Source organism: Lynx rufus, unplaced genomic scaffold (assembly GCF_022079265.1).
Source record: "Lynx rufus isolate CCGP_SWC_20201006 ecotype Redwood Valley unplaced genomic scaffold, mLynRuf1.p SCAF_28, whole genome shotgun sequence".
NCBI lineage: Eukaryota > Metazoa > Chordata > Mammalia > Carnivora > Felidae > Lynx > Lynx rufus.
Genome location: NW_025814843.1, coordinates 680,020 through 705,827, shown reverse-complemented (window position 1 = coordinate 705,827; position 25,808 = coordinate 680,020). Strand labels below are relative to the sequence as shown.

At 50.7% G+C, this 25,808-nt stretch overlaps 1 protein-coding gene across 3 annotated transcripts in view; it reads right to left on the bottom strand.

The window, feature by feature from the left end:
* MPRIP (myosin phosphatase Rho interacting protein) overlaps positions 1-11,847 on the bottom strand; it is a 147,824-nt gene extending 135,977 nt beyond the window's left edge. For all 3 annotated transcript variants that reach the window (XM_047089688.1, XM_047089686.1, XM_047089687.1), the window contains exon 1: positions 11,701-11,847. In XM_047089688.1, coding sequence (XP_046945644.1) covers positions 11,701-11,823 — 123 coding nt within the window. In that variant the 5' untranslated portion in view covers positions 11,824-11,847. The remainder of the gene's footprint in view (positions 1-11,700) is intronic.
* Positions 11,848-25,808: the final 13,961 nt, after the last annotated feature.

The window sequence follows — 25,808 nt, the reverse complement described above, 5'->3', positions numbered from 1 at the left end:
TTTAAAACATCTAAAAAAAAATTATAGCATGGTAGTGTTAGCACATTATGAATGTGCTGAATGCAACCAAATTGTACACTCCAAAATGGTTAATTTCGTGTTATGTGAATTTCACTTCAAAAAACAAAAACCCCAAACAAAACCCGCAAGCATGGCTCCTTAGATCCTCAGCACAGAGAGAGTGAAGGAAGGAACGCAGCTGATGGCCTGCTCTCGGTTCTCCCCTCCCACACGTCCCAACTCAGCTGCCCGCTCACCCCTCTACCCACACACATGCCCTGCAAGCCCAGCCCATGCTCAGGGCTCCTCCCGGCATTGCAGCAGCTGGAGGAAGAGGGAGAAAGTGACATTTTAAAAAACCTCTTCCCTGTTCAGTCTTGACAAGGAGCCCATGGCCGCGGGATTTTTGGAACATGACGCCATTTGTGGCAAAGGGAGGAATGCTAGAGAATGCGTGGGGACACATTTCTGGGGCTTTGCAGGAAAGAGTCACACCCTCTCCCTTAAAAAGCAGCGCTTCCCATTAAGAAACAGGTAGGACAGGAAAGTGTGATAGGAAGGAAAAAAGAGACAGGAAATCTAAATAAGTTCAGCCCTAGCCTCATACTCCAACCCCACCCTTCCCAGCACACACGGGCAGAAACCCAACGTCCAGAAGGCCCACCTGACCCCGCTCAGGTCAGCACGGGAAGGAGTCGGAGGAGGAGGCCCAGCGTCACACTGTCTGGGTTTGCATCCCAGCTCTACCACTTACTGTATCGCCCTTGGGCGAGTTACACGACCTCTTTCCAGCTCAGGTTTCTTATCTCTCTACTTCATAAGGCCGCTGTGAATATAAATGAGTTAACCGTGGCCTGGCACACAGCAATTACTGTTAGCTACAAATGCCATCGCCTCCACAACAAATCATCCCAGAGCATGTCAACTGCTCCTTCAATTTAAGTATAAGAAAACCTCCACATCACGGGAGGCTGCATGGCCACACTGCTTGGTCCAGCTCCCCCAAAGAGGACCCCTAGGCTCACCGGGTTTCGAAGCAGGAAGGGAGCTGGAGGGACCAAGAGTCAGCAGGCTGTCTGCAGAGATGGCATCTGCCTGTTAGAAGAACTTGTTTGAGGCTCTCACAAGGAACCACTTCTACTTGTTTAGACCCTATAGAAGGGTCCCCTTGGCAGAAGGCTCCCTCCCTGGAAGTGTGTGGGATTTGTAAAGCCTGGGGACGGGGTGCGGGGAGGACACTGGAAGGACCCACCAGCTGGCTGAGCTGAGTGAATCAACACTGGTGACCAAAGGGCCAGGACGTGCCCTGGCCCGATCTCCCACCCACCTGCCCATCAATTTGGAACGAGACCTGGGCAGCCCCCTACCCTCCTCCGGCAGTTTCACCAGGCCAGGGGCACAAGGACTTTGATTCTTAGACAAGCGTCCCGGGGACACCAGCAAGAGTGTGGCTTCTCTCAATCCTCCCCTACCTTGTTGAAGACAACTCAGGGCACTTCCATGCATAGTGACTCCTGAAATCAGGATCTGCCACTGCCATTCACGGGACCTGCACCTGGCACTTCTCTGAGCTTGGCAGGGGCTCCGAGGTGGCTGCTGTGCTGGCCACTGCCCTCTAGAGCAGCCCACGTCCTCTAATAGTAAGTCTCAGGCTAATGGCACTTGGCCCCTTCACTTCCTATCCTCTACAAATTCTTAAAACCAGTTCAACCTTTACACTTTAAACATGTTCTGAAAATCAACTCCACACAAGCAAACGGACTGCGGCCTTTCCAATCCCAAGGGGCTAACGTGAGGAAGTTGCTAGGGTGGTGCCAAGCAGCTCAGCAGGAGAGGAGGCAGTCTGGGCTTTTGTTCTGTGGGCGTGGAGGTAGACAAGAAACACAGCTGGAGGGGTAGCTGTTCCACAAAACCAGGAGGCAGGTCCCCTCTCTGGGTCTACGTTTGGGAAAACGAACCCCATTTCCTGAGCGCCCCCCATGTACGCAAACATTTACAAATTCGTCACTTACGACTTACACCACCTTCCGGCATTAATATCACAGGCAACCAAGACATGGGTAATATATAGACCCCAGTTTTCAGAGGAAGGACACAGACACTTCAACTCTGACAAACCTGCTCCATCGGCATGAACACAGAGCCAGGACGGGAACCCAAATCTGAGCTGAAAGCCCCCACCGTCAACCATTCCATTCCCTTACGTGAGCACATTAAATGAAAAGTGGGACTGTGTCAGATTTCTAGGTCAGAGCAGGTCCCCGGCGGAAGACAAACGAACATCTTAATCCCAGTGAGCCCTGAGGCTCCCCGCACCCCAGGTCGCTCACCAGCCCGAGTGGAGAAGCTCTGGGTGGGGCACCTGGAGACCCAGGAGACGTGGACTCTTTCTGTGGCTCAATGGAGACTCCCAGAAGTTGCTCCCCCTTCCTCTGGCCCTTTTAGCTACCGGCCAGGACCCGTAGGAGGTAAAACGCTGCATCTCAAAGGGTGCCACAAAGCCTCCCCGGTCCGTCTGTTAAAACCAGTGTTTTAGGACCTACAGAGACCAAGGACACAAGATTTCCTGATTCTGAATTCCTCTGGGGGAAAAACAGTGCTTCCCGTTCGGGGCTGTGCCAAAGGTGTGGTCACTGCCACAGACCAGCAGCCTACTGGGGGACACAGACCACCCCAAGGCTGAGAAGATTTTAGGACTTGCACGATGTCCTGCACCACTGCCCTCCCCACATTCACCCCCGTGCACCCCAGCAACTAAGGAATCCAAGTCAGGGCAAGGCCCTGTTCCTGATAGTAAAGGTTAACACTTTTTATCAAACATAGGGAGGTCAAACAGAACTTTGGAAAACCCACACTAGCCTTCCTGTGACCTAGGCAGTCACTGAACTGGGTCTCAGTGGCTCCATCTGCTAACTGGGGATGACCCCTCACCTGCTTAATTACTGGTGGGGGGGGGGGGAGTTTAATCACCCAGCCCCTGCAGGCCTCTCCTCCCAGAGCTAGGAAGTAGAAATCCCTTAAACAGCTTTGATTTTGTCTGCAATACCCAGCCTCCTACAGAAATAGCACCAAGTGAACAAGTCAAAGTGGCCTTCCCAAGAAGAGGGAAGACAGGTTCCTGGTCTCACAAAGGCGGCATGGGAACCACATGGAACCAGGTTCCGTATCACAGCTCCATTGCTAGGCAGCTCAGTGACCTCGGACAGACAACCCAACCTCTCTGAAACTCAACATCTCCTCCCCTACAGACGACCAAGCTGCCGAGAGCGGAACGAGACTGTGGCATACGACACGATGCAAAACAGTGGAGGCTCAGGGAACCTGGGTGGCTCAGTCAGTTAAGTGTCTGACTTCAGCTCAGGTCACGATCTCATGGCTAGTGAGTTCGAGCCCCGCGTCGGGGTCTGTGCTGACAGCTCGGAGCCTGGAGCCTGCTTCACATTTTGTGTCTCCCTCTCTCTCTGTCCACCCCTTCCCCCCCCCCCCCCAAAGGCTCTGACGCGTGCGCACTCTCTCGAAAATGAATAAACGTTAAAAAAAGATTAAACAACCAAACAAACAATGGAGGCTCAGGAGGGTCTGATGTACCCATCTTACTGCAAACTGCCCCGAAGACGGGGCAGGTCACTATCCAGCACCGTGTGCAAACATCAAGCTGAACATAAAGGGAGAAAGGAGCTGGAAGGGTTACAGGCTCCAGGCAAAAACCAGGCTGTGGTTTCAAGTGAACTAGGATGACCCTGACTGAGAAAACCAGCGAGTGGTTTGGAAGATTCCAGTTCCAGTCTCCAGAGACAAAATGCCAGCGAATCAACCCACTGGCTCTCTTGCCCCCAAAGGAAGTGATAACATAAAGGGAGCGGTGGGGCTGGGCATTCAGGGGTTCCAGGCCGGAGCAGCTGTGAAACTGCCCACAGATGATCCTACGGAACCCTAAACTGCTAAAACTGGAGGAACCACAAAGTCTAGGGCACTTTTCAAACCTGCCCCTCACAGCCTCTGGAGATGACCAGAGGACCCACGGGTGAGAAGCAGAGGTGGCTGAGAGGCCAAGCTCCTGGCTCCAACCTCGTATCACCCAGAACCGTGTCACTTTTTCTGTTTCACACAGGGCATTTCCACAGAAGATTCCTTGGGGTGAAAGGCTCTGTGATTTACTGTACCTTTGAAAACTAATGACCTGGTCCAACTGTGCCATTTCAGACGGGAAAGTGAGGCTCTGAGAGGGAGTTTCTAAGGATAAAAGAAAAGCCCGTTTTCTCAGGTTAGATACTTCTAAATCAGCATCCAGCGCTCTCCACCCCTCTCCTGTGCCTCCCCCCCCCCCCCCAGTATTAGGATGTTGGCAGTAGGATATTACCTCCCTCTTGTCTCTTTTCCCTCATTGCAAGACTCTCTGGTCTCTTTCAAGACTAAATGGCAGCTTGGGAACAATTTAAAGATAAACATTCCAAGTCAAATTTCTTTATTTCAGCTAAACAGCATCAGGGTTCTAGTAATCAGGAAACAGCCCAAACAAAGACTATTCCCCACACGACAGGCCGTCAGCATGCTTCCTGGAATATTAATTACCACAAAGGGGGTTCAGTAACCTCCACAGGCCCGGCCAGCACCCTCCATCCATTCCATTAGTAGACCACTCCCTGTACACAGAATGGGGGCACCAGCTTTATAGGTGGGAAACCGAGGCTCAGAGAATGTAAGTGACCTTCCTGGGTCACCCTGCACGTCTGTGCCAAGAATAGAACACAGGTCTTCGATTGTAGTCCTTCTGTGTGGCGAAGGAAAAAGAACTCAGAAAGGTCAAGTAGCAGGCTAGAACACAGGGAAAAAAGCAACTAGAATATAGCTGCAAAACACTCACAAATACAAAGGGCTGTGTCAGAATGCAGTCACGGCGTCCAGTGGGAGGGGGCCAGGAGGGGGCACGCCAGTTTACCCCCCAGGCTCTCACTGGCACCCTCCTCCCTTCTGGAGGGAGAGTGAGGGTCGGAGCCCCAGAGCTCTCAAACACCACTAAAAGGAGTCAGCAAGACGTGACGTTCGAAGAAAGAACCCTCAAAAGTTGGCAAGAGACACCAAGCGGAGGACACAAACAGGAGTAACAGGAGGAGAGAACTGTTCCAGGAATCCTCAACGCAGGCTGTTGGCACGACACCCCGAAGGGGGAGGAATCCCCCCCCGCCCCTCCCCGGGCACGGCCTTTACACTCTGTGCCTCCCCCGAGGGTCTCAAGGGCCTAGCTGTGGGCCCGGCTGCCCCATCCAACACGGTCCAACGCTGCCAGCACCAGCCCCGTGTGGCCAGAGCTCCCAGAAAGCGGCTAGCCTGAACCAAAAGGTGCCGTAGAGGTAAAAGAATAACTTCTTCATATGTTGAAAGGATAATACTTTGGATTTGTTAGGCTAAATAAGATAGGATTACAATGAATTTCACCTATTTCTTTTTACCTTTTTTAATGTGGCACGTAGACAATTTTAACCCACAAATGTGGCCCACATTATAGTTCTGTTGGACAGGGCTGGTCTACCCCACAGGCCAAATCTAGCCACTAGCTGGTTTTAAGGCCCCCAAACCACGAACGGCTTTCACGATTCTAATTGATTATAGAAGTACCTTCATAAACTCCTCGATTTTGCCTATTGGCCTACAAACCCTAAAGCTTTTACTATCTGGCCCTTTAAGAAAGAGTTGTTTAATCCCCAGGTCTAGACCCTAAACACAATCAGATATGCACTCCAGTGACACAAGGAGCAGAGGGCAGGTTTGGGATACGCATGTGCGTGTGTTATCCTTGCACATTCAGTTTTAAAAATGAAGGTAAAAGCCACATAACATAAAATTAACCATTTCAAAGTGAACGAGTCAGTGACATTCAGTACATTCACAATGTTAGGCAAACAGTATCTCTATCTAATTCTAAAACATTTCATCACCTCCCACAAAGAGAACCCCAATCCCATCTGCAGGCACTCCTCTCTCCCCCTTCCCCCAGGACTCCGGCAACCACTAATGTGCCTTCCCTTTCCACGTATTTACCTATTCTGGACATTTCACGTAAACGGAACCGTGTGGTATCTTTGCGCCTGGTTCTTTCATGGAACACATTTTCGACAGTCAGTCAGATCGCAGCATGGTCAGTACTTCGTCCCATTTTTATAACTGAATAGCCCATGATCTGGATATACCAAAATCTGTTTACCCATTCACCCACTGATGGAAATCCGGGTTGCTGCTACCTTTGGCTGTTATGAGTAGCGCTATCGCAGACGTACGCATGAACGTATTTGTTTCAATACTTGTTCCCGGTTATTTTGGATATACTTAGGAGTGGAATCACTGGGTCATATGGTAAGTCTTTTGAGGGAATGCCGAACTATTTTCCACAATGGTCGCACCGTTCTCCATTCCCATGAGCAATGCATGAGGTTCTAATTTCTCCACATCCACACCAACACTTACTAACATCCCTTTTTTCATACAGCCATCCTAGTGGGGGTGCAGTAATACCTCACTGTGGTTTTGATTTGCACTTCCATAATAACTAATAACACTGACCATCTTTTCCTGTGTTTGTTGGCCGTTTGTAAGGTCTGGGATTTTTACATACCCCCTGCCAAACACTCTACCAATGTGCACGTAAATGATAAATCTTCTGAAAAGGATGAGCATGAAAGCTCCCCGTTGCTTATGAGACAAATGTTAAGTGAAATAAAGAAGTTCCATGCCCTAGGTTTTGTTTTTTTTTTTTTTGTCTTTTTTTTTTTTTTTTTAACATTTATTTATTTTTGAGACAGAGAGAGAGCATGAACAGGGGAGGGTCAGAGGAAGAGGGAGACATAGAATCTGAAACAGGCTCCAGGCTCTGAGCTGTCAGCACAGAGCCTGATGCGGGGCTCAAACCCACAGACCGCGAGATCATGACCTGAGCCAAAGCCGGACGCTTAACCGACTGAGCCACCCAGGCGCCCCTGGGCCCTAGAACTTCTAAGAATGTCACAGGAATAAAGGGAAATCATGATTTACGGAGACCAAGTCCTGGCATGCCCACCTGTGTCTGGGACTCCCACCCCAAGCCCTCAGCACCCCTGGCAGTGGAGGGCAGCACAGTGAGGGGCACCATGAGACCAAGAGGGCTGAGAGGAGACGCAGGAGGGCTGGAAGGGGCCTAGCGGAGACCAAGACCAACCTCCTCATTCTCCGGACGGGAAAATCGAGGCCCAAGGAGAGAAAACAACCCAGCCAAGGTCCCACAACAAAACAGCAGTAGAGGCAACTAGAACTTAAGTTCAGATGCAGGACTCCTTCCACAAAAGGCACGCTTAAAATCGTACAAGTCGGTAGGAGAACGAGACATCACGTCAGGTCAAGAGCCACCACCAACCCCAGAAACCCACACTAAGGCTGGGAAGGGGATCTAGAAGCCAAGAACCCTGGGCTCCAGACCTACTGGTCCCACTGACCACCAACCCCTGTGATTCACCTCCTTTCCCCACCTGCTTCCCTTGTTTTACTCTAAGTGGCTTCCTGAGTGACTGACTGCACTCACTCCCCGGACTCCAGAATTCCTACCCAGCCCACACCACTCATCGAATCACCTACTTGCCTGAGTGGGTGATTGCACCTAAGAACCAAACCGGACCTCCATCCCCATGAGGTCAAATTTACGTATTAATTTTGTTTCCTCCCCACCCCACAAATCTACTCTCAGTCTGTTATTCTCAACCTTTGTAAAAGGTACTGTTATCCACCCAGGTCTTCTCAATCCCCACCTCCAATCAACCTCCAATAATATCCTGTCCCTAGTGTCTGATGGCTCCTTCCATCCTGGCCAACACGGACCTGGAGAAGACCTTTACTGTAATTTACCTGGATGATTCAAGACAGTCTTTTAGAGCTTCTGCTTTAGGCCAAAATTATTTTCCTAAAACACAAGTCTGATGGATTAGAAAGTTATGCATAAAAATAACTACAGGGGAAGTACAAGTATCTGAGACTTTATCATCTTGAAAACAAGACCTTCATAAGCATGAGATTAAAACTACAAGCTAAAAAGGAAACACGGAAATTTAACTGCATTCATATTTAAAACTATCACTTAAAAAAGAGAAAAAGAGAAATGCAGGGAGAAAATACCTGCAATATATGACAGGTTCAGATTAACATCTAGAGGAGGGGGCAGCAAACTATAGTTTATAGGCCAAATCCTTCCAGCTGCCTGTATTTGTAACTTTGTAAATACAGTTTTATTAGAAACATCGATACCCCCAGTTAGTTTACGTATTGTCTAAAGTGGCCTTGCACTGCGGCTTTTGCCCTACAATGACAAAGTTGTGTAGTCGCTACAAAGATCATATGGCCCACACTGCTAAAATATTAACTATCTGGCCTTCTAGAGAGGGAGTCCATGGACCCCTGACCTAGGATATATACAGAAAGCTCCTACAAACCAGTTTGGGGGAGGAGGAGAAGGCGGGGAAATTGACCCAAGAGAAAAACATATGAATGGGCAGGCAACATAAGAAACAAAACACATGTAATAAATGTTATAAAAAGAGCCTTAACCTCACAGGTAATTAGGGAAATTATTAAAGAACTAAATCGTTTTGATAACTTCCAATCCTGGCAATGGTATGACACAGCCTTTTTTGGAAGGCAATTTAGTAATATCTGTAAAAAAAATTCAATGTGCTTGATGTCAACCCAGCCATTCTATTTTTAGCTATCTGCCCCCAGAGGAATACTTGCATTCGTGCACGCACACACACCCAAAAGCATTTAGAAAACTGTTTGCTGAAGCATTCACAGGCTGTAACAAACCCAGAAGTAACCTTGCTGTCCATCAATAAGGGAATGGTTAAACTATGGCACATCCCTGATGGCGTAATATGCAAAATAATTTTGGTGTATTTGTATGTCACACCATGAAAAGAGCTGTAAGACACATCATTAAGCAGCAAAAAAAAAAAAAAAAAATGTTCCTGAACAAATACATATATAGTTTAAATACATATATCATTTAGGTTAAATAAAGGTTTTAACTGTGTATTCAAGTCCATATGCATATAGAGAAACACACGGGACTGAAGGCTAAATGCCTTAAAAAGGGGGGTGGCCACAGTGATCACTGATCTATCTTCCAGCCTTGAAGGTCTAAAATAAGCGAGGGCAGGGAGGGGCAGCAGGAAGCAGGGCCTTGGGGGAGACTGATGGGAACCAATTGGCTGAGGTTTTCTAATGGAGCCAAGAGGATGAGAGTAAGGCTGGGGGAGGCCGGATGCAGAGAGCAGCAGCTAACGCTGCTGGCAACAGCCCTGCGTCTCCCTCCTTCTCTTTTCAAGAGCAGTTTCTTCCTGAAAGATCCCAGGAGGTGGAAGGCTGGCCTAATCTCTCCCTGCACAAATAACCCCACTCATTATTTCAGAAACTACCATCCCAGTTGTGCCCTGGAGGACTCAGGCCTGTTTTAAAATCCACAACTGAACCGTGAATACAGTTGAAGAGTAAAGTACTCCAAATATGCAACACTCTCTCTTGATCCAATTAATAATCAACAGAATTAAAAAAAAAAAGAATTTAACAGATTCAATTCAGATATGCAGATCCTATTCTAGTTTCTCTAAGCTTCAGAACCAGAAAACAGTCCTTATGAGGTGTAAACATCCAATCTACCAATTTTGGGAGTTGCCTGGAATAACCAGAAAACTCTCTCAGAACAACCCTTGCCAAACCCGTAAAATTCCTAAATCCAGGTGTACTATTCCGTAGGTGATTTTTGTTTATTTAATTGTTAAGAGTTTAATAAGATACCATTCTTTGCTTTTCATAGGGTGAGAGAGGTAAGCCAGGGATCCCTACTCCCAAATTTTAGAAAAGGAAACTATACAGAGACAAAAGAACTTATTCAAGGTCACACAGCTGAAAGTGACAGCGAAGACAGAAGAAAGGTCTCCTGACTCCTGGTCCGAGTCCATCATCACCCCATCAACTGCTTCCCCCCAAAAACGGCATCCAGTTGAGAAGACGGGAGTCACCCTTAAAAGCCCACCCCTGAACATCTTACCAGGAAGCTGAGTTCTACTCTTCCCAAACTGACCTGGCCCTTCTATCCTAAAAATCTATGACTTTGCAGCCATGAGTGTTTGGTTAAGCTTTTCGTTTTGGATGAAAGGAGTCTTTTCTGGCTGTTGGGATTCTGCTCTCAGAGAAAGACACCATGTCTCAGGCCATAACCCCGGCCCCGCCACCCCACTCTGGTCTGCCATGTAAACAAGTCAAACCCTGTGAGTACTTAAGTAGCATTAAAAACAGCCAGGCCGTACACTTCAAAGCAATGTTTTCCATCTAAGGGGTTCTTCTGCAAAAGGAGTGGCTACAACTAGGTCACACCGGACCGGAATGTGAAGGGAGGTCCCCTGGCCTCATTCGGGGGATGAGAGAAAGCTCTGAAGAGGACTGAGACTGGGGGAGAGGCAAAAAGGGGCCACAGATACAGCCCAAGGGGATGCAGACAGGGCTTGATCAGGAAATCCAAGGAATCTGCTTGGCCCAAAGACCTCCAAGTACTCCAAAGAATCCTGGGGATCCTGAGGATTCTCTGGTACACTGGGAGCTCAGAGAGGAGCAACCAGGGCAGGGGTACCCAAAGGCCAGTGGGGACTGCAGCCCAACTTCTTAGGGAGCTGTTACGACACAAATTCCTTCATCTCCTAGATCATTCCAGGAATGGGGCTCCACGACTCTGTATTTTTAGAATGTGACTCTGATGCAGGTTTGGAAGCCGATGAACTAGTCCACAGCCCTCATATGGCAGACAAGGCCGTGAGAAGTGAACGGACTTTGCCGAAGGCACGCAGGTCTCCCCATCCCTAGCCAAGCGACCAAGAGAGCTGGGAGAAAAGGGTGGGGAGAGGAGCCCCCAGCTCTCCCATCAACAAAAAGCCCTCTAGTTCAAGTTCAAGCGCCAAGACCCTCCTCCTCAGACTTGAGGACCATTCACCTCTCTCCCATCACTGACAGTGACAATGATTCAGAAAACGGACAAGCTGGGTCTGACAGGAGGGAAGCCCACAGTCCACCCTGACCGTCCTGCTCCCCTGGCCTCTCTGGGTGCAGAAGTCAAAGTCGGATCCTAAAACAGACTCTATGGGGGGTACTGCGAAGCAGCAAGCAATCCCCAAGCGCTTTGTTCCTCCTAAGAAAAACCAGGCATTTTTGAGTCACCCAAAAAGCATGAATCACACGGCAGGGCTATGGGAACGGGAAAGGATGTTATTTTTCGGCATACTTGAGGATTTTCCCTTTGTCCCGGCTCTATCAATACACTTCCCGCTCCCTCCCCCCCCCCATCTCCATCTTCACCACCCTCCCCAGGACTCATGTACATTCTCTCTGCTCCGTTTTTATTTTCTCCAGGATCCTTCAGACCCCCACCCCCGCCTGCCTCGGGAACTGGGCAACGTCCGCTCTCCTTTCCAGAGAAGGATGGTGGTCTCACCGGCGTCAGAACTGGGGGGAGGCGGCCAGCGCCCCCTGCGAGCCACTCTCGCCCGCCTCGGCCGACTGCCTGCAGCACCTAGCGGGGCGACTGCGCCCCCGGAAACTTCCAGCCCAAGGGGGCCGCCGGGGGTCTGGGGGCCGCCCAGCGCGGGGCCCGGGTCTCCGCCTCGCGGTCGACCCCGGGACCCCCCACCCGCTCACCTGCGTCAAGTCCTCGTCGTTGAGCAGATGAGACTCGCGGGGCTTAAAGCAGTTCTGACACTTGCTCTTGTTGAAGATGTTGGCCTGGAATTTCCTACACGGGTTCTCCTTGGCCGCCGACATGGTCGGCGCGGCGGCGGCACAGGCCCGGCGGCCCGGCCCGGCCCGGCGCGCGCTCCGCGGCGGACGGCGGACGGCGGCGGGCTGGCGGCGGCACCATGCACGGCGGGCTCAAGCCGGGCTCAGCGCGGGCGCCGAGGCATGCCCCCGCCGGCCAGCCGCCTCACAGCCGGGCCGCGGACGCAGGCCCGGCCGCGGCCGGAGCGCGCGCCCCCGGCGGTCAGGGCGGCCTCGCGGGCCCCGGGACGCGAGCGGGGCCTCTCCTCGCACGACGGCGCTGCGCTGCACGGCGCGCCGGGGCACCTCGGCGCCGAGCCCCGCGCCCGGGCCCTTAAAGAGCTCGCAGTCCCCGCCGCCCGCCCGCACAGCCGCCGCCCGGCCTCCGCGGGCCCATGGACGCGGCCTCCCGGGCCCGCTGCCTCCCCGCGCTCCGGCCCGCCTCCCAGGCGCCGGGTAGTTGCCGGTCCCCGGGGTCGGTCCCCGCCGCCACAGCTGCCCTCGGCGCCCAGCGGCCGCAGCAAATGGTAGCGGAGCGCCTCGCGCACTCCCGGGGCGGGGCAGGCTGGTGGGCGCGCGGGCGGGCGGGCGGGGGAGGAGGGAGCGATAGGGGCAGCGCGCGGGGAGGGGCCACGCCCTCCACGCGATCGGCAGCGCCTCCGGCCAATGGGAGGGGAGCGCTCCAGCTAACAAAGAAAACCCTCGGCCAATGGAAATCGGAGGCGGGGACAAAGGGTAGCCGGGCGCAAGGTAACTTGTGTAGGCGAAGGAAGGTGGGGGCGCCGGGATGGGACGTTCAGGTTTGGTGGACTGGCGCCGGAGCTGGCTGGGTCCTGACAGCTGCACGGGCTGGGGCGGGGGCTCGCGGGGGAAGGGGCGGAGCCGACCTCCCGGCTGGTTCTGCAAACCTCTCGCTTCCAACCTCGTCTTTCCGCGCCCTTTCTGGACACCCGAGCCCAGCTCTGAGCGGATTAATTTGACACCTACTGTGTGCCAGCCCCCTCCCCGCCCTCTGCGCCGTAGTTAGCATTATCCATAGGAGCTACTGTCCCGAGTGCTTGATATGCGCTAGCTCATTAAAGTTTCACAGCCTCTCCATCATCATCCCCATTTTACGTATGAGGAAGCTGAGGCTCAGAGAAGTTAAGAAATAGGAGGTAGAGTTTCAAGGGATGACTAAGAGAAGATGTCAGCCTTGAAGAGCTGTCAGTTCTATTATGGGAGATTAGTGAAGGCTGACTCTATGCCAGGTACTGAGCTAGGCATTCTTTCCCCCATTATGTGTTTGAGGAAATTAAGGCTCAGACGCCTGAAGTAATTTGTGCAGGGTCGCTCTGCCAGGGGGCCAAATTGTTACTCCAATCCTACACTGTCCAGCCTCATGGCCAAAAGACCTCCTGGGAGAAGACTAAAGGAGGCACAGGCAGAAGATCCAGGGACCCAAAGAAGCAGATGTGCGCTCTTTGGGGAATTAGGGGTGGCTTCAAGGAGGAGGGGAAATTTGAGCAGATGGTGAGAGGTTGAGAGCGGCTGGAGGTGGAGGTTAGAGGAAGAAGGAGCAGGACAGAAGAGGCGAAAGGGATTCACAAGGCCAGATCACCCAAGGGCTTGGGCCTTGGATCCCAAGCTCGGGAGTGTAAATGTCATCCTGCTGGCAGCCAGAAGTTGACCACGGGAGTCTTTAAACAGTGGGGTGAGCTAACTCAGCCCTCACAGAGGAGGTGACATTGAAGCATGTGTTAACAGCAGCGACAGCAGCTGTTGCTTAGGGAATGAGAAGGTTTTAGGAGAAGTAGCAAATGCTTCCAGAGCTGTGTACTTTTCCACTGATCATCTGGTGAATATCCCAGGGAGGTGGATTTCAACTTAGTGTGAGAAAATGCTTTCCTCCAAAGCAAACTGAAGGGAGGTGGATCAAAGTCCTGTGGCAGCCTAAGGGGGAAGCCCAGCTCCACCCCTCTCTAGCTCTGTGGCCTTGGGCAAGTGTCTTCACCTGCCTGCTGCCTCAGTTACCTCATCCACAAAATTGGCGTGATTATATGGTTGTTGTGAGCATTACATGATATAATGCTTGTGCAATATTTTGCATAATGTGGCCAAATGTTAATTGGTGAATCTAGGCAAAGAGTGTTTATTGCACTATCCTTATAACTTTTCTGCTGGTTTAAATTTTTGCAAAATAAAAAAGTGCACGCGTAGGAGAGGAGACAGACCATTCTTGCCTGCAGAGAATACTCAGAAACTGATACCAATGATGGCCTCTGGGGAGGGGTGCTGGGTGGTTGAGAGGTGACCTACTTTTAATTTTCACTGTAAGCCTTTTTGTTCCCCTCGGATTTGGTAATGTGCGCATGTACACTTTGTTTTAAAATAATTCTTAAAAGTCCTATCCATGCCTCAAGGCAAACTCAAAGGCCACTTGCCTTAAGAAAATGCTTGGCATGCTCTGCTCAAGTCAGTGGACACATCCAGCACCTGCCTTGAACAGGAAGGGTCCACAGCTGGGGGTATAAAAAAACCTTTGATTCAGGCCTGCCTGGAAGGAGCTCAAATAGAAACAGGAGACAGACAAATTCAATCTAGGGTGTTGTAGGGGTCCAGACAAGAGCACTCAGCTCTGTATGCAGCTTCAGGGAGGGCTACTTGGAGGAGGCAGTGCCTGGGCTGAGTCCTGAGCCCAGGAATACTCAGCCAGGAGAAGGTAGAGTGAAGGCATTCCAGACAGAAGGAGCACCGTGAGCTCAGGGACTTGAAAGCAAAGGGTGTATCCGTATATAGAAGCACCTCGACATTACTGGGCAGTGCAGAGAAGCAGGAGGGACAAGCAGTGAGAGCGAAGGGTTGGCACCTGATGTATGAATACCTGTAATGATACGTTAAAGCTCAACCTCCTCAGGGAGGTAGGGGGTGTTGTTGTTGTTTGGTTATCGTTATTATTATTTTATCTCCATTTTACAGAAAACACACGTAAGGCTCAGGGCATTTAAGGAATTTGCCTGTGATCACACTACAGACCCTCTAAGTGAGGATTCAAGCCCACACAGCGAACCGTTAACTGAATTTTTTAGATTGAGCACTTGAATAAGGGCTGTTGGCCCGGAGAATAAATCAGAGGCAGAAGACTAGAAACACAGCTTACAAGGAAACTGCTATAACAGCCCAGAGCCACCACCCAGCCTGGGTGGCTCACTCGGTTGTCTGACTTGGACTCAGGTCATGATCTCACAATTTGTGAGTTCGAGCCCCATGTCAGGCTCTGTACTGACAGCTCAGAGCCTGAAGCCTGCTTCAGATTCCGTGTCTCCCTCTCTCTTTCTGTCCCTTTCCTGCTTGTGCATGTGTGCTCTCTCTCTCTCAAAAATAAATAATAAACATTTAAAAAAATATATTTTAAAAAAATAGCCCAGAAAGTAGAGATGGTAGGAGCCTGAACTAAGACAGGGTCAGTGAGAGAAGATCAGAATGAACTTGGGAAATATTTAAGAGTTGGAATAAGCATATTTAACCTTTCATTGTGCTGCTGTCCAAAACTCGACTAGACTATGACTGCAGGGCCGGATCTTGGTCACTGCCGCATTTCCTGTGCTGGCTTCAGTGCCTGGCACATAGTAGGTGCTCACAAAGCACATGCCGAGTGAATGAATGAAAACTTACTCTTCTGGCTTGTATTGTCGTATGTCCCACAGCAGACTATAAAACTCACACAAACAGGCTCTGTGTCTTATATAGCCTTAGCTTCCATTTCCAGGAGTCTAGAAGAGCACTTTGCACAAGGCCAAATACTCAATGTAAAATGTTCATTGGGCTGTACACTTAAGATTTGCTCACTTTATTGTATATATCTCAATGTATAATGTATATTTCAAATAAGCAATAAACAAAGGAACAGGCAAGCAAAGGCCTCTCAAGTGGGCCCCAAGTGCAAGGAAGTCCTGCTATGTGCATGGCATCTTAGGAGGGAGCAGAACTCTCTCTCTCTCTCTCTCTCACACACACACACACACACACACACACTCACACATACACACACACACACACACACACACATCCACCCTCCAATCAAGCTCTAGAACCTCCCCCACACACAGGCACAAACATAGAAGTAACCACTATTTGATCTCTATCGCTGTAGGTTAGTCTGGTCTGTCCTTGAACTGTGTACAAGTAGAATCTGTACTCTGTGTGTCTGGCTTTTCACACTCAACAGTAGGTCTGCGAGATTCATCCGTGTTGTGGCGTGTGTCAGTACCTCATGCTTTTTCACTGCCAACCGCAGAGTCCACGGTGTGGCTAAACTATAGTTCACCTAGCCGTGCTCCTGTGCGTGGCCACCAGGGATGTTTCCAGTTTGGGACATTATGAATAAAGCTTTTAGGGACATCCTCACGCATGCCTTTATTTCTGTTGGGAACACCCAAGGGGGGACAGCTGTGCTTTTGGTATAAGTGTCACGTTTAACTCAACAGGAAAATGGCGAACAGCCCTTCCAACCTGGGAGCTCTCTCTTCTCTCTCCCTTTTTCTTCTAAAGTTGATAATAAGGTTTACCTGGGATAACATGTTAACTCTGCAGCTTACCAGGGCCTTCCCATGGAAAGTCTGAATCAGTGTATCTGTTGGAGGTCAGGAATCTGTTTTTTAAATAAAGGTGCCAGGCATTTCTTGTCTTTAGGCAAGTTTTGGAAACAGTGGATGGGGCCATGTTTCCCAAATCCTGCAGGATTTAAAAAATACCTACTCTGAGCCTTCATTCCCAGGTATTCTGGAAAAGCTCTGCAGGGATTCCAGTGTCCATGAGGGGGCGAGGACCACTGGTTAAGGGAGCGTGAAGAGGAAAAGGCTTTGAGGTCAGACAGACCTGGGATAGTCCCAGTAGACGTCATGTCTCAGGTGGGTGTTGCTACATAAAACCACCCCATCCCTACAGAACGGGTGGCTTAACCACTGTTTCATTGCCTCTCACTGTTCTGCTGGTCTTGCCTGGGAAGTTTCATGCAAGTACAGTCAGATGGTGACCAGGCCTGGGTCCTCTGAGGGCTTGACCGTAACCCCAAAGCGGGCCATCTGGACCACTCCCTCTTCTTCCAGTCTCCGAGCCTCCTCTCTCCCCCATGGCCTTTCCCCTTGTCTCTTCAGTGGCACCTCAGGGTTCCCCAAAGTGTTCCACGAGGGAGGAGCAGAAGCTACCGGTCGTCTCAAAGACTAGGTTGGCATTGGCACGCTGCGTCTGCATTCTATTAGCACAAGGCTGCCCCAGACTTGTGGGAGTGGACCACACAAGGGCGTGAATCCCAGGAGATGTGGTTCGCGGGGGGCCAGCTCTGAGACTACCTCCCACAAATAGCGTCTACGTCATAGGGTTACTATGAGGACTAAATAAATTCATATACGTGACATGTTCAGAACGGTACCTGAAGCATAGTAAGCGCTTCAAAACTATCAGCATTTATTATTATGCCCACAACCCTATGTTGGCAAATTTTTTTCTGTAAAGAGCCAGGGAGTAAATGTTTTAGGCTTTGCAGGCGATACGGTCTCTGTTGCAACTACTCTACCCTGCCATTGTCACATGGAGGCATTCATAGATAATACATAAATGAATGAATATGGCTGTGTTCCAATAAAACTTTATTTACAATGACTAGTATTCGGCCAGGTCTGGCCATCTTTCTTGGCTCCCCTCTTTTCCTATCACTTGAGCCTCCCCGTACTGGCCAGTCTCTCAAAATAGTCTCCCTGGTCCCGGCCTTCGTCTAGCCCCTGTCAGGGAATTCGTGATCGTGGAACACTGACAGTGTGCTGGGCTCTGTGCTGGGGGTGCTGGGAATCCATCACATATAACCTCACGAAGCCCAACCATCACCCTTTGAAGTTAGCTCTGGCAGTGACAAGTGGTGCCTAATAGGGGTCTTTGTACCCTGCCCCCTTTGGGGAGACTGCCCCCAGTCTCCCCAAAGCCACCCCAAATGAACATATACTTTAATTAAAATGCAGGTACAGGGGCGCCTGGGTGGCGCAGCCGGTTAAGCGTCCGACTTCAGCCAGGTCACGATCTCACGGTCCGTGAGTTCGAGCCCCGCGTCAGGCTCTGGGCTGATGGCTCAGAGCCTGGAGCCTGTTTCCGATTCTGTGTCTCCCTCTCTCTCTGCCCCTCCCCCGTTCATGCTCTGTCTCTCTCTGTCCCCCCCCAAAAAAAAAAAAAAAGTTGAAAAAAAAAATAAAATGCAGGTACAGTGCAGCTTTGAGAAAAGCCTCCTAGCCCTTCCCTGATGGCCACCTGGGATTAGTATTATTCTCAGTTTACGGATGAGGAGGCTCAAGTGGCCACTATGGAAGCAAGGTCCGAAGATCTTGGAGACCCCTTCCGGCTGGGACTCTATGTTGCTTTCTACCGCAGGCACCAAATGACAATAATCCTCAGATATGTGCCGGAAGAGAATGTCACACACTGAACATACAAAGTCGACCACAAGGGCCATGTAGCCATTCTGTTAAGATTTGAAATATACATATCCTTTGACCTGATTCCACTTCTGGAAAGGTAGGTTGTAGAATTACTCACACAGATACACAAAGATACGTTACATTCAAGGATGTTGTTCACTGCATCATTGTTCTTAAGAGCAGAGACCTGGAGATGTGCCAGCTATCTGCCATGAAAGGATCAGATAAATAAATTATGGTTCTTTGATCCAGGGGAGTGCCACCAAGCTATTAAAGAACGAGAGAGTTTTGAAGCTGCCAACCGTCTGCAAAATATGAAGCTTGAACCCTAGTGGGTAAATGGTGTATACAGTGGTAGCTCATTCCTGTTTTAAGTATATATGTATCTGCAATATACGGTCAGTATTTGCATAGGAAAGGTCTAGAAGCACATACACCAAACTGTTGTAATTAATCATGGGAGATAAAAGAATGGCGACTCTCACCTAAGCTCTCGATTTCTATAGTATGTAAAAACTTTTCTTAAACATTTTTTAATGTTCATTTATTTTTGAGAATGAGTGAGAGAGAGAGAGACAGTGCAGGCAGGGGAGGGGCAGAGAGAGAGAGAGGGAGACACAGAATGTGAAGCAGGCTCCAGGCTCTGAGCTGTCAGCACAGAGCCGACGCGGGGCTTGAACCCATGAACCGTGAGATCATGACTTGAGCAGGAGTAGGACGCTTCACTGACTGAACCACCCCGGTGCCCCTGTAAAAACTTTTTAAACAAACTTTCGGCTTTTTACTCAGGTAGAGAGAATTGTACTTTGAAGGTCAGCCTGCCAATCACCCAGCTTCAACAATCAATTCAAGACAAGTCCCATTTCTGGTAAAACCCCATCCACTTCTCCTCTCCTATGTTATATTGAAGCAAATCCCCAACTAATATCATTCCTTCCATAAATACTTCAACATGTGCCTCTAATAGATAACTATTTTTATTTTTTATTTATTTTTTAAACTTTTTTTAATGTTTATTTATTTTTGAGACAGAGAGAGACAGAGCATGAACGGGGGAGGGGCAGAGAGAGAGGGAGACACAGAATCCGAAACAGGCTCCAGGCTCTGAGCGGTCAGCACAGAGCCCGACGCGGGGCTCGAACTCACGGACCGCAAGATCACGACCTGAGCCAAAGTCAGCCGCTTAACTGACTGAGCCACCTAGGCGCCCCAAAGATAACTACTTTTAAAAAGTAGCCACAATACCTTTATCACACCTAAAAAAATAATTCTTTAATATCATCAAATGTCCAGTAAGTAATTTCCAGTTATCTCATAAAAACATGACTTATTTTTGTAATATGAAAAAATAAAGCTTCCAAAAGAAAAAAATGTCAATCCAGACAGTAGACTAGTACAACTTTCCTGGAGGTTTGTTTAGTGATACTTATCAAAAGCCTTAAAACTGTGCTTATCTTTTGACCCGGGAGTGCCAACCCGTGAATTTATTCCAAGGAAACGAAAGAGGGGCACAGATACCGTTCGCCAGGGTGTGTGCTGCCTGTTACAGAGAAGTTGCTTGAAAAATATTTGTTGGATCTGAGGTTGAGCCGCAGCTTGTCCTTTGCAGCTTTGTTTGTAAAAGGAAAAACTGAAAGCAGCAGGAACACACGACATGAGGGTACTGGCTAAGTAAGTGACAGCAGACCCATGAAATGAAATGTCCTGCCATTTAAAATCAGGTTGTAAGAGCACATGTAGCTCCCCCTCCTTCAATGGGTGCAACTTAGCCCCCCTCCCCTGGAATGTGGAGACGTCTACGCAGTGGAGTGCAGAAGGGAGAACACTACTTTACCCTGGAGAAATCAAGCTCCCTTACCTTAACACCAGCAGTGATAAATCATGTGGATATCAGGTATTCCCTGATCTGATGTAAGGGGCGCCTCACCCTTGTGCTCTTTTCTCACAAAAACCGCAACCCTGGTCTCATCGTTAGAAAAACATCAGACAATGGGGCGCCTGGGTGGCTCAGTCGGTTGAACGTCTGACTTCGGCTCAGCTCATGATCTCGCGGTCCGTGAGTTCAAGTCCCGCATCAGGCTCTGTGCTGACAGCTCAGAGCCTGGAGCCTGCTTCGTATTCTGTGATTCCCTCTCTCTGCCCCTCCCCTGCTCATGCTCTCTCTCTCTCTCTCTCTTTGTCAAAAATAAGTAAACTTTAAAAAAAAAAAAAAGAAAGAAAGAAAAACACCAGACAAGCCCACATTGAGGGGCATTCTACAAAATCCCTGAGGAATGTTCTTCAAAACTGTCCAGGTCACGAAAAACAAGGCAAGACTCAGTGTCATGGACTAGAGGGGCTGAAGGAAATGACTTCGACTGAATGCCACGTGGGACCCAGAGGGGGTCCTGGAACAGGAAAAGGACATTTGTGGAAGAACTGGGAAAATCCTAACAAAGTCCGTAGCGTAGTTAACGATATTTTACTAATGTTAATGTTTCCATTTTGGCAAACGGACTATGGTTATACAAACGAGATGTTAACGTTAGGGGAAGCTAGATGAAGAATATATGGGAACTCTGTTGCTCTGTCTGCTGTAAATGTAAAATCATTAAAACATTTAATATTAGGGAGCAGCTGAGTGGCTCAGTCAGTTACGCGTCTGACTTAGGCTCTCACAGTTTGTGAGTTCGAGCCCTGCATCGGATTCCATGCTGGCAGTGCGGTCTGCTTGGGATCCTCTCTCTCCCTCTCTCTCTGCCCCTCCCCTGCCTTCTCTCTCTCTCTCTCTCTCTCAGATAAATAAATAAACTTTAAAATTTTTTTAATATTATTTTTTTTGGAGAAAAACCAGAATGTATGTATTTATTAGCGTAGAAATATATTTATGATATGTTAAGGGAAAATCTGTGGACGGCCTCATACAGTTTCTGCCTAATGAGCCCATTTTTGTAAAAAAAAAAAAATGTACTAACAAGGTGTGTGTATACACGTGAGTGGATGTACCTGCACATACACACATAGGCAGGAAAACAAAAGCCTGGAAGCATATACTTCCGCGGCTGTAGCCTCCAGGGGCCAGGCAAGTAAGGAGAGCAGCGATTCGGGTGACAGCTGGAATGTTCGTGGTCCTTCTAAAATGGACCGTGACCTCGTGGTGCCAGCCAGCTGCGGTCCCGCGGGACTCGGTCTGGAGAGATCTTCTCATTTTCCAAAAGAAACCCAAATCCAGGTTGTTACCCCAATGTCCAGGGCCCGCTCAGCTGTGGGAAAGAGTCGTTCAGGGTCTCACAGCCAAGGAGAAGAGGCAGGCAACACAGGCGACCAGCTGGACTGCCCCCGCCTTGGCCTCACCATCTGCACCGGGGCCTGGAGGACAGCCAGCTGTCCGGGGCAGGGAGAGGCTGCCGCTTTCCGGCCTGCGGGCCTGCGTGCGGCCAGGCTGAGGGGTGGAGGCTCATTGCCTGCATGCCTGGGTTCTGACCCTCTGGTTCACCAGGTCGCTATGCGGGCAGTCGCTCTGTGGGTGTGCGTGTGGGCGTGTGGTATGGACATAGCATCTCCTTGGGCATCCGTGTCTGTGCACGTCCGCGTGGGTCTATCTTTCAGGGCGTACATAGGCACGGCCACGTTATGTTTCTACACGCGTATTGGCATGCTGATCCATGGGTCCGTGACTGCGTACATGAGGGTAGTACACAGGCACACATCTTTGTATCTGTTGCAACCGTGTGAGATGATGCCACACGTTTGTGTCTGTGAGCAGCTGCGCGAGCTGGCTGGCCCCGATGCCCGCGTCTCTGTGTTTCTACGGGACTGCCTATGTGTTTACGCTGGCTGTGCGTGTGTCTGCTCTGTTCAGTTGAATTGCATCTGCCTGCACGTCTGTTGCGTGTATGGGGGTCTTGGTTGTGTCCGTGCCTCTGTGTGAGTACATTCCAGCATCTGTGTCTGTGTGTTGTGTTTGGCTGAGTGTTCCTGTGTGTGTGCGTGTGTGTGTGAGTGTGTGTGAGTGCTGGATGCTGGGGGGCCTGCCCACTACAGCCAGGCCCATTCTGAGCCCTGGAGATATAACAGCGGGGGGTTGGGGGTCAAGGTTTGAGTCACTCACGATCAGTGCCAGCTTCTCAATGCCCTGTGCCCGGTTCTTGAAGGTTGCCATAAGAAGCACGTAGAGTCCAAGCACCCCCCTGCCAGCCCCTGAGCCCCAATCACCGGGTGAGAAGCACAAGGGTGACCAGCTGCAGGGGCCGGGCTTGGGGGACCCCAGAGTCCGCTCCTAGTGCATAGACACAGTGCAGCTAGCCGCCAGCCTGCCTTGGCCTGGCTCCTCCCGTGCCCTTGGCCTGCCAGTCTTTGGCCCAGGACACAGCCCCCACAGCCTGCTACCACTGCATCATCTCCCACAAGTACTGCCCGAAGGCCATTTGTTTATAGGAGACGAGTGCGGCGTAGCCTGATTTGATCACTCCCCAAACACAGGCTTCTGGTACAGGAAGCCTGTCTGGTCATCCTTCCTATGAAGTGACTCGGGGGGTGGGAGGGAGGAGGGGAGAACCAAGGAGACCGGTAAGTGAGGGGCAGTTTGGGCACGGTAAAAGAAACAGGAAGTCTCAGAGCCTTGAGGCCGGAGGGGCCCTTGGAGACCAATCCCCTGTTTTATAAATGGAGACCCTGAGCCCAGACAAGGCAAGATCCTGACCTGAGGCAACACAGCAAGGCCCGGGCAGAACTAGCATCGCCTTTAGAGACCTGGGTAGTTATAAAATTCACAGGCCATAGGATTCATTCATTCATTCATTTAACAAGTATGAATTGAGCACCTACTATAGCCAGGCCCATTCTGAGCCCTGGAGATATAACAGTGGACAAGACAGACACGGTCCTTACCCTCACGGAGCTTATACTCCAGAGACAGACAGTACACAATGAAGTTAATGTCAAATCATGTAAAGGATACGAAATAAGAATATGCTTCATGATACATATGGTACCAGTGGGTACCGTGCTAGGCCACACAGAGAGAGAACATTCTCAACATTAAGGAAAATCCTTCCGACGGCACTGATCTAGAGAGTGAACAGAGGGACTGCGGTATTGGAGGGCCGAGGACGGTGACATCTGGGCTGTCCCGATGAGGAGCCAGCCAAACAGCAATGTGCCAGGAAGGGACAGCAGGTGCAATGTCTGTGAAGTAGGAATGAGCACGTTGTGTTCAAGGGACAGAAGAACGGTGAGGAGAGAGCACAGTGAGACGGGGTTGGGGAGGTTAACATGGGCCTTTGGGGCCTTGATAAGGTGTTTCTGTTCTATTTTCGGGGCACCAGGATGCCATGGGCAGGGAGGGAGTCAAGCAGGGGAGTGACATGGTTTTTAAAATGTATAGAGGATGGATTCATGGGGAGGGCGTAACAAGAATGGAAGGACAGAGACCTGAGGAGAATGCCGTCACATCGCAGAGAGGACGGTGACTGCAATTGGTGATGGGGGAGAGGGAGAGAGCCACCAGCCATAATCGAAACTTAGGGTGCTGGACCAAGCCATACCTGAAGCTAAGATCTGCCTGATTCCCAAGCTCCCATTTCTTCTCTCCTTTTGAGTACCAAGCACTGACGTGAACACCTTCATGAGCACCACCCACCCCTTCCCCTCCCCCACAGGCTGCCTGAAAAGCCTCCGGTCTCTGTATAGAGCACTCAGACCGGTTCCCCAGGCTTCACTCAGTGCCCCAGGTCCAGTTGCCGTTCCAGGATTTTGCCCCCTCACCGCATCTTGGGGCTGATAAGATAGGCCCATCTGTTGCCTTGGGTTTGTGGGAAGAGGCTTTATGTCACTGGTGGTTCATTAACTTTCCCCACCATGATGGTTATCTCGGAGCTGGTGAGGAGGAGGCAGGAGGAACCAGCTCGCTCTGGTTCCAGGGGGCCCTAAAGGAGAAGGCTTGGGCTTTACTTGATGTGGGAGGGACTTTGGTTTGGTCTCAGGAAGAACTTCTTTTCTACAAAAAGCTGACGGCATAGCTGTGCATTACTAGTGGAGGCGACTCCCAAGGGCCCCAGAGTGGTGCAGGTAACCCACTCCCTAGAATGGGTACTGCAGAGACTGCTGTCTGTTCCTCTCATGCTCAAAGCTCATGCTTCCTCGGGAGCTTTGCACTCGTCCTTCTCTCTGCTGGAATGTTCTTCCCCCAGGACCCCATCTCCACTAATGGGCATTGACACCCTGAAGTCCGGTGTGTCTGTCTCCTTCTGGACCCCGAGTCTGAAACCATGCCTAGCACGTGGTAGAGGCTCCCATGAGGTTTCCAGAATGAATGGGAGGCCCAGGTGAGCATCCCCTGGCGGCCGCCATTTAGAGAGCTTGCTCTGTGCCAGGCACCTTACCGCATGCCCTTACCACACCCCCAATGGTCCTTGGAAGAAGGCGTCTTCACTCCTGTTGGCTGGATCCAGAAACCGAAGCTGGGAGACGTAAGGTCACGTGCACAGGCGGTTTGTAGCGGCCCTGCCCGGGAGAGGCCCGGTAAGGACGAAGGGAAGGGCCAAGGTTGGGTGAGGCTGCAGGCACACCGACTTTCCACATGACAGCTCCCCATTCATCCCCAGACCTCCACTTCCTGCCAAGCCCCACCCAGGCACCCCCACTCGCCCGAAGTCCTCAGGTATGACCACTTGCTCAAGGGCACTCGCTGTGGTGCTCGGTGGCGGAACCGGCGAGCCAGAGTCACGCAGCTAAGGAAAGGGACACAGCTGAAAGTCGCGCCCATCATGACCCTGGCAGGGCCCTGCTGGCAGACTGAGCCCTGGGCATGCCCGTGGCTCCACAGTCACAAGGCAGGCAGACCTGCCCGCGGAGTGCACTTGGCCATGCCCTGGGCTCACAGCAGCTGGGTGGATTTGGGCAGCCTCTCCGAAGAAAGAATGGGGCTCACTCTTAGCGATCCACCAGGATTCCTTCCTGACCGGCCCCACCAGGGGGTGGGACTGTCCACGCTGAGAGGGTGGCTGAGGAAAAGGTTGCAAGAAAGCTGGTTCCGTCCTCCCGGCAACCTCTGAGCGGCGCCAGGAATTAGGACCAGAGTCCCCATCACTATCTGACCTTTCAACTGCACACAAGTGTGACTTTTATCACGAGAGAGCGAAAAAGCAGTACGTGTTATAAGAATAACACCTGTCAACACCCAATGCCAGAACCATTCTAGGCACTAACTCACACAACTCGCCGAGGAGAGAGTTGTCATCACCCCCATTTTCCAGCTGGGGAAACTGAGGCCCAGGTAACGTGACCAAGTCCACAGTGAGCAGGGGAGCCAGGACTCACACCTGGTGTGCTAGGGTTCGTGATACCCACCCACCGCCCAGCCCCAGCAGGCTGAAGTTCTGGATGCAAACCGTAAAGGGTTGTGTACTAGTGAAGAGCATCTTTGGTCCTTAGAGCCTAATCTGCATGGTGGCTGTGGGACCGTGACCCTCATGTCTTGTCCTTGACTGTAAGTTCCTCGCGCACAAAAGAATGCGTCACAATCACCTTTGCTTCCACAGGCCCCGGTCCAGAAGGACCACGTGACAC